The sequence below is a fragment of the Corvus brachyrhynchos genome, unplaced genomic scaffold, assembly GCF_000691975.1.
Source record: "Corvus brachyrhynchos isolate BGI_N302 unplaced genomic scaffold, ASM69197v1 scaffold310, whole genome shotgun sequence".
NCBI lineage: Eukaryota > Metazoa > Chordata > Aves > Passeriformes > Corvidae > Corvus > Corvus brachyrhynchos.
The window spans coordinates 4,082,188-4,090,931 of record NW_008236213.1 but is presented as its reverse complement, the minus strand read 5'-3'; the positions used below and the strand labels follow the sequence as shown (position 1 = coordinate 4,090,931).

The window sequence follows — 8,744 nt, the reverse complement described above, 5'->3', positions numbered from 1 at the left end:
TTCTCATGGGTAAGCAAGCTCCAGGTAGAATAAAAGCAAGTGCTCTGTTGAGAATTGACACTGCTAGGTTAATGGTTTTGTAAATTAGTTTGCATCTGTTCATTTTTAAGGCATTCTTGTAAAAAGTGTTAGTGTAGACTCTGGTGTTACCATTCAACACCCAAAAATACCTAAGAGTTTTTTCTCTTGAGATTTAATTTCTGCAAAGAACATTTCTTAGACATTTTCCCATTTCCTTTTGAATAATGTAATGGGATTAGTGGATTAGAGCTGTTTAGGGTCTACATATTAAAGCTCTTTTTTCTCTGAACTCAATATACTTATTTACCTCTAGGTCTTTCCTATATTTCTGTCATTTTAGTCTTGTTTGGGGTTAGGGGTTTTTTTGCACTTGCTGTTTCTTGGCTGTTGGGGCTCTTCTTCAGTGAAGATTATCCAGTTATAGATCTAAGTAAAATGGAACTGTGGCATTTTTTTTAATTGGGAGGTTTCATTACAAGAATGCCTAAAGGCAGTTCTCAAGTACACCTTTTAATATAAAGCTGTAAACAAAGAAACGTGGCAAGTGTGAAGTTTCCATTGTATGAGATCTCTTAAGAGAACAAAATGTGGAATCCTAGTTTTCAGTGACTGATGAAAGAATTTGGGGTCGGTATAGGAAATTCTGCAGCACTGGAACTGCTGACACTATCAGGACGTCATCCTGGACATCCTGAAATCAAGTTTGCTCACACGGATAGCTCATTTATAGAAATAAATCAGAAGTGTATTTAGATTGAATGAAAGATTATTCCACATAAAACAGAAGAAATAATTTCTGCAAAATTCTCATTTCCCATCTACCTCTGTCCGGGAAGGCTTTTGCCATATTTGCAGTACTGAATGGGCACTGGTACCTCACTACACTTCAGACTTAAAGCTTCTTTGTTCCTTTTTAGTAGTGTTGAAAAGATTTTTCTAACCGAAATCATGGAAGAGAATAACAACAAACAAAAGTTGTCACAATATTGCAGTACACTGGGGCCACTTCATTCTCCCCTGGTCATGTCATGAACTAATTCTTAGTTCCTAATTCACTTACTGCTGTTTTAAGAGAAATCTTTAAATGTCTTTAAGAGAGCCTATCGCAGTGGCTTGCAAAAGTGTAATTTATGTCTTTATCCTGGTTTTGTTTGTTGTGTGTTTTTTGTTCGTTTGTTTGTGATTTTTTTTACTGGAGAATATATTGGATATATAGTGAATTCCATTTTTCCATGTGTACATCAGATAAAATTACACTGTTGTCTTTGCTGGAAGCGAGATTCCCCCTTTTCCCCTCCCCCTTTGCCAGTCACAGGCTTTGTCCTTTATTGTAGAGAGTTCAGTGTATCTTAGGTCTTTTCTCTTCATTTATCCTTCTAGCTTCAAAGAGAGAACAGTTGAGAGGCAGCTCCTTCAATAGTTTGTTGCAATTTGGTCTTGTCTTTCCAGTTGTCTCCCAGGCTCATAGGCAGTGTTGTCTCAGGGAGGCTTTATCTATCTTTGTGCTGCTACTACCAGTATCTCATTTCTTTAAGAGTTAGAACCCCTCTCTTTTTTTTTTTTTCATCCTTTGCCATTGTTCTTAAATTGAGCTTTTATAGCAATAAATAAGGCAATTTCATGTTTTAACTGAGATTTTAATTTGTTTCAAAGGGGTTTATGGTGTTCCATTCCTTTCAAAAATGCAGTTTAAGAATAGGTGGTCTTCTAAAACTAACCACTGTGTAATTAGTTAGCTAGCAATTTGCATTTTGGAGCTTCATTTTTTGTTGAGGCCTGTGATCTTGCTTGCTGTATAGGAATAAATTGTGGAGGTCATGTGACCTCAGCCAAAGCAGAACTCTCAATATTTTTTATGGACTTTGCAGTTTCTGCTCAATTCCTTCTCTTCTCACTTAAGTATTCTGCTCTTTTCTCTCTGAGATTTTCTTCCCCTAGCTGCTCTACAGACTCTTGGTCTCCTTGAAATGTTCAGAATTACCTTAAACCTTACCAAAAGAGAGGGATTTTACAGATTTAAATTAAAAAGAGTATTGCAGAGCACTTACTATAACCTCAGCAAGTGGTTAGACATGTTTGTCTACTAACCCAATTAATTTTTGCAAGTAGTTGTGAGGGAAGTTTAACACACTGAAAGAATAAAACAGTACTCTGCAGAAAATAAGTGCTGACCCTGGAAATAATTTTAAAAAGTGTTTTGAAGGTTTTGTGAGTTGGCATACTAAAGTGAGCTGTGTAATACAGCGTTTAATATTTGAGATACAGATATAATTTTTTTCTATTTCCGATCTGCCTAAAAATTGTCATCTGATTTCTTACAGAGCTGATCCTTTATCCAACATGGTTCTTACTTTCTCTACTAAAGAAGATGCCATTGCTTTTGCTGAAAAAAATGGTATGTGTTGTACGAATGGGCTATGAGGGGTTCATCCTTCTATAGGCAATCTTGATCTCAAAGTATTAACAACAGAATAAGTACAGGATAAAGTACCTTCCCTCTGTTCTGCAGAATTGGTAGACTGCTAGTGTTCTACAAGAGGAGGGGAAAATAGGAATGGGGGATATTTCCAAGGGTGCTGAAGGCATTGAATCTAGACTTTCCACTCTCTAGAAAGGTGTTTCAGTCATTAATATTAAAATGTAATATTAATATTAAAATGCTTTTGCAAGTATCTCCGTTTTGAATGAGAGCTGAATGAGACCTTGCTCAGGTCTTGAAGGAAAGTTAATACTTCAAGTGTATCCCAGGCTTGGTGTTCCGGCTACATGGCAATGTGTTCTTTGCCTGAAGGCTTAACATGAGCATCTCAGTTCTTACTAAGGGAAACTGTCAGAGCGCTTGTGAATATTTGATAATCAGAAAAACTAAAATGACTACCAAGTAAGCATGTTGGACTTCATTTTTGGCTGTGTTGCAGCACAGATTTATTGTAAAAGGAACCCAAGAGGATCATCACGTCCAACTCACTGCTCCTCACAGGACTGCCTAAAAGTAAACGGTGTGACTAAAAGCATCGCCCAGATAATCACTGAACTCCGACAGGCTTGTTGTCCTGGTCAGTTCCCTGGGGAGCCTGTTCCCATGACCAACCACTCTTTCAGTCAATATGCTTTTACTGTTGTTGAGTCTGGATTTCCCCAGATGTAGTTTCATTGCATTCTTTGTGTCCTGTCACTGGTCACCAGAGAGGAGATCAGCACATCCCCTCACTGCTCCCCATGAGGAACCTTTAGATTGAGGATGTTACGCCTAACTCTTAGCATGAGAGTCTAAACACATACACTTGATGATGGTTCTTGTGAAAAAGACAGTAGAAAAGCCAGTATCATCACTTAATAATTTTTTAAGCTGATGATATATCAGAGGGAATGTATCTGTAAACTTATTTCATTAGTTAGGCTTGTATTTCCTTACAGAATGATGGTACCACAAACAGTACCCATAATCTCAGCCTTTTGAATATTCAGCAGTCCTTTTTCATGTTAGCATGTTTTTTTGCTGCTCTCTTTTCTTTTTTTTCTTCTAAATCAACTCAATTGTCCTTAAAAAGTTAATCTTGATGCTTAGTCCCTGTGGATGTGAAGAAGATTAATTACGTTGAGATAAAGCCAGGAATAATAATACACATGAAGCTTAAGCTTCTTCAGAAGTCTTCCCTGTGGTCTTCAGCTTCCAACTGTATTTAGTCTGGGGTAAATAGTACAGTTCCTTGGTCAGACCAAATTATGCAGAGTTGTTAGATGGTTGATGTTGTGCACCACAAACATTGTAAGTCCATTAACCTATACATCTAAGAAACCAAACCATTTAATGTGCAATTTATTTGCACTTTTTAATGGTAAAGGCTAGTATTTAATTTGTCTGTTCCTCTTTGAATGGAATTTTTTTTGGTTTAATAGTCCTAATTTTATTGAAAAATAAGTTCTACTTCTAAGAAATTAATAGGATCATATTTGCATTGGATAATTGTGCAATTTTATTAGTGGTTTTTATTGTTTAATGAACAAATACGAAATTTGGAGAATTTGGTATAGTTGCATTCATGCTTCTGTGTTGTTCATGTTATTTCTTGAACAATTCAGCATACAAGAGAGAAAAATTAATGTAATGAGCTGCTTATGTCATCTCTTTGTAGATGCTATATTTGTACTTTCAAAATGCAGATTCAAGTAAAATGCATTTATTCAGTGTAGAAAGTTTATGCTTTTACTGAGTTAGAAATTACTCCATTGTGCACGAAACCAAATAAACTAGGGCTATGACTTGGTATTAATATTAGTAGTTCAGTATTATGATAAAATTAAGAGTTTGCACTCTTAATTTTACCATAATTGAGATGCACCAAACTCTTCTGTAGATACTGACTTGCCTAAATTGTGATTTCATTTTAATTTATGCATATGATATGTGCATAATATTTTCTGTAGTGATAGCTTCAGTATCATATGTAGCTAGAAATACAAATTTTACGTTATTTAGTTATGCTTTTTAAAATACATTAGAAATTTAGGCACACATTTACACTGGAAGTTAGCTTCTTAACCAAGATAGTATTGAGACATATCTAGGTCTACAAACACAAATACTTAACTCTCTCTGTTCCTCCTGTATGAACCACACAAATTTTCCATTACAAAATTCCTTAAGAACCTAGAGTTTAATTTCTGAAAATTCTAGATATTGCAGGTTATTTTGGTACAGTTGGTAAACTCAGAGTTCTTTCTCACCAAAGAACTTAAGGAGGTAAGACAAGCTGTCTTTCTGCCTGCCCCATCTGATGTGTCTTCTAATGCTGGAGTAGCAGTGCTGGATACACTTAACAGGAAACATTGCTGTCCAAAATATTACTGCTGAGAATGGTCTGAGGTCCAGGCAAGGAGGAAACATTGTAAACTGGAAGAAATTAAAAGTTCTGACTGTTGACCTAATTTTTTTTTTGTCCTGTCTGACATCACTGAAGCAGTTGTTTAAAAACATACAGCTTAAGTAACAAGGATGGAGAGTTTTTCTACTCCACAATAACCTTTAGTCAGGTGGTGAGGGTGTTCTTCCAGAGACGGTGAAATCTGCTTTCTGTCTACTTGGATTGTATGGCAGGGCTCTGGGCAAGAGTAACTCCCCCCACCATTCTGGTATTTTTATAAAAGTGACCTCTGCTCTCCGTCATGAACAACTCAAAGTGCTGGTCTGAAGGAGTCTGTTCCAAAGTGTGGAACCAAATCACATATGGTGGCCTCTTGCAATTTTTAGTTAGATGTAACTAACCTTATGTATTTTGGATATCTATGGCAGTGCAAGTCATTGTGCTGGCAGTTGCAAATCTCTTTTGGAGGCACTCGGCCCCTCTCCATCTAGTGTATAAAAAGATGAAGCAATACCTTGGGGCTGTAGATTCCATTCCAGCAGCCAAATGTCTCAATGTTAGGTGTTACAATGCTGAATGTTGCAATACTGAAGTCTGTCTCTGGATCTAGTTCTGGCTGTTTACTCAAGCTTATATTTTTAATCAGAACAGGAGGCAAAAGCCAGTGTTCTCACAGATGGAAAGAATATGTTTTTAAAATCTCTATTCAGTGTTTCTTACAGAGAGTAGTTAACTTGGAAATTAACACTGGTTGGGACTAATAAACATGAAGAAAATGTTTGTGTGACATTTGTGAATACACAAAAATGAGACAGTGACATGACAACTTGTGTATCTTACAGAACATTCTGGTGTGTAGGTGTATCTTGACTGTTTACTGTGAGCACCTTAACTGTAAAAATTCAGATATATGTTAAACATTTTGGGGCTTACAACTTTCAGTTTTAAAACTAAGGAAGAAAAGTACTGTCTTATGAGTATCACTTAAAACTGCATATTTAACCACTTCTAGCTTCAACTGAAGTATCTCAACTTTGAGTGAAATATTGCAGCTAAAGAGACCAAACTTCGGAATACTGAGTGCTGCCCTGGCAACTTTCCAGGCACCTGGAGGCTGCAACCAATTTGCATTTTGATTTACATAAACACTAATGTCTCCACCTCCTCTTTTCTGACATTTTTAAGCATTTCTCTTGCTTAACTATCACATAATTTACTTGTCTTCTATCACTTCATTCCCCTTTCTTTTTACTCCTAATTTTTTATGTTCTTATAAAAAATGTTAAGTATTAAACTCCTTTCTAATGTTGAAGTTTTTTCTTTCCTCTTCATTTTTTTGGTCCTCCTACCTTTCTTTTTTTTCTAGCTTTCCAAGGTCTCCATTGTCTCCCAGCCTTTGAGATTGATCTTCTATATGTTATTTTTTTCCATGTTTTTTCTTATCTTCTTCATTTCCTGTGCCAACATACACAGGGCCTTAGTGCTTCTGAGGTGCTGTGGAGTTGTGGAGCCATGAACTTACAGCACAGTCAGTCTTCCCTGTTGAGCTTTTCATCGGTGACTGTCAAGTTGTCTGTAGTATGGTCAGGTCTTGCCATCTCACAGGATGGTTATTAGCCACATTTCAGTATTCTCCATTGCCAACTAGAAAGGAATAGATTAGTGGGTGCCTACATGGAGAAAAACATATTAAATCTAAAACCTTTAAGTTGCATTTGCTGTATATTGTATGCTGAGAATATAATTCTCGTTGTTTCTTGTCTTCCCCTGCCGCATAACCTCTAGGCTGGAGTTACGATGTTGAAGAGAAGAAGATTCCAAAACCTAAATCCAAGTCTTACGGTGCAAATTTTTCTTGGAACAAAAGAACAAGAGTGTCTACAAAATAGGTTGGCATTGGCTGTGTGACTGTGAATAAAGTCAGCTGTGCTATATTTATAGTCCATGTATAATACATCTCTTAATCTCCTAATAAATTTGACCTTTAAACTACATATGTATCTTGTGATGTCTATTTAAAATGTTTTTGATGTCTCCAATTGAACCTGTTACAAACTTCCCTATAAATAGAGGAGATTTGAAGTGTTCATACTTCTAAAAAATTGCTTTACTAGGAATATCAAAAGGAATGTTTGAAATCAGCTGCAACTTTAGAGATTATGATTAATCTTTGATGGTAATTTTATATCTACTATCCTGTTTAAACTTCTGAAGTTTAGTAAGTTCAATAAGCTTTGCATATAAAAAGTCTTTGAATAAAAGCTGGGGTTTTTTTCTTTCAATACAGGACAGTTTTGGCAGTTGAAGAGCAAAGGATGGGTATAACTCAAGACCGTTCTGTATAAATGTATGTTATATAACTCCTTTCTGCTGAAATTACTACTTTCATTATTCCAGAAGAATTCATGACTGGAATAGAAAGCACTGGGTTTTGTTTTGGTTATGGAGGAGGTTTAGTCCAAAAGATTAAGATTGCAGTTGTTTCTCTGTGATGTTCTTGAAATGTGAAACTAAGCCAGTTAAATATTCACAAATTAAGTCAGAATAGTTGGGTGCCTCATACAGTATCAGCATATACTAATTACTTAATTATAGTTCTGGGTCTTTTATTGCTATTTACATGTTTATCTGAATTGAGGTTTCCTGTTGCTTAACAGGAGATGTGATGATAGCATCTCAGCCTTAACAGCAAGTATATATACTAAACTCAATTTGTCTTAAATGGTGTTAAATTATTAGTTTTAAAAATGCACAATGTTGTATTTGAAATCTTTGGTTATATATCTTTGGCTGTTGCTTTATTCACTTTAACTTAACAAGTTACGGTATTGACATATGATAAGTGAAATGTATTACAAATGGGGGGTGTTGTACCTTTTTCTTATGCAACTGAGAGTTTTATCCCAGCTGTCACAAAAGATACTGTTGAGACATCTCTGTCCACATAGACCTAAGTACTGGTGTGAGTGCTGTGCACTAGCTTTTAGCTAAAAGGAGGCATAAAACTATCTTATGTTGCCCAGATTTTATTATTATATAGCATATATTCTTGCTTCAGTTTTAACCAGCTCCCTGTATGCTGGCTAGCATTCATTTAAGGCATTGGTTCTGACCCAGTTTCAGCATAATCAACCAGTTGGATGAAGTTGCTATTTTCCTATCACAGACGAGAACTGTTATTCCAATTCATCTTCTATTGAATTTTGAATGCAGAATTCTGCAGTGGAGCCTGAAGTCGTCCAGGAACGCCAAAGTGCACCAAACTGGAATCATAACAGGCCAGAATCTACTGCATCTTTTTGTATTCCAGTTCAGCTTAATATGCTGACACTACTAGGAAGACAGTAATAAGAAAAGCCATTCGTTGGAGTTTTTTTCTTCTGTTTTTTTCTAAGTAAAGAGCAGCAAGTTCATTAAATTAAGATCTTCAAGCTTTGTCAGATTATTAAAACAAGAAATCCACAGATATCTAATGCAGCTGAGACACAGCTTGGTTTGTGAAATTACATGGTCCATAGAATTGACTGATTAGTATTAGATACCTAACATTATCTTTGGACACCTAATTCGTGAAATTGCTGTCTGTTAATCTATACTTCTCATAACTAGAACCAGTTCCACAGAAAGCACAGTTTCTTGTTTCTTTGTTTCTACTGGAAAGATAATGGAAATACTTAAAAGGAGAATTTGATAAATCACCTTTTATTTCTAAGGAAGAAATCTTTTTTGTTTGTTTGTTTTAAACGGGTACGTTCATTATGATTCTGTATTGTTCAGGCCACCTTGATGTTTTTAAGTTGTGTTTGAGACCAGGATCTTCTCTTCCTTTGATCATTTTCCTAGGACTTGGATTTTTTG

General features: G+C 35.8%; 1 protein-coding gene across 1 annotated transcript in view; it reads left to right on the top strand.

Annotated features, from left to right (window-relative positions):
• NDUFS4 (NADH:ubiquinone oxidoreductase subunit S4) overlaps positions 1-6,880 on the top strand; it is a 26,372-nt gene extending 19,492 nt beyond the window's left edge. Inside the window, exons 3-4 of the mRNA XM_017744366.1 lie at positions 2,343-2,416; positions 6,672-6,880. Of these exons, the coding sequence (XP_017599855.1) occupies positions 2,343-2,416; positions 6,672-6,775 (178 nt within the window). The 3' untranslated portion in view covers positions 6,776-6,880. The remainder of the gene's footprint in view (positions 1-2,342; positions 2,417-6,671) is intronic.
• Positions 6,881-8,744: the final 1,864 nt, after the last annotated feature.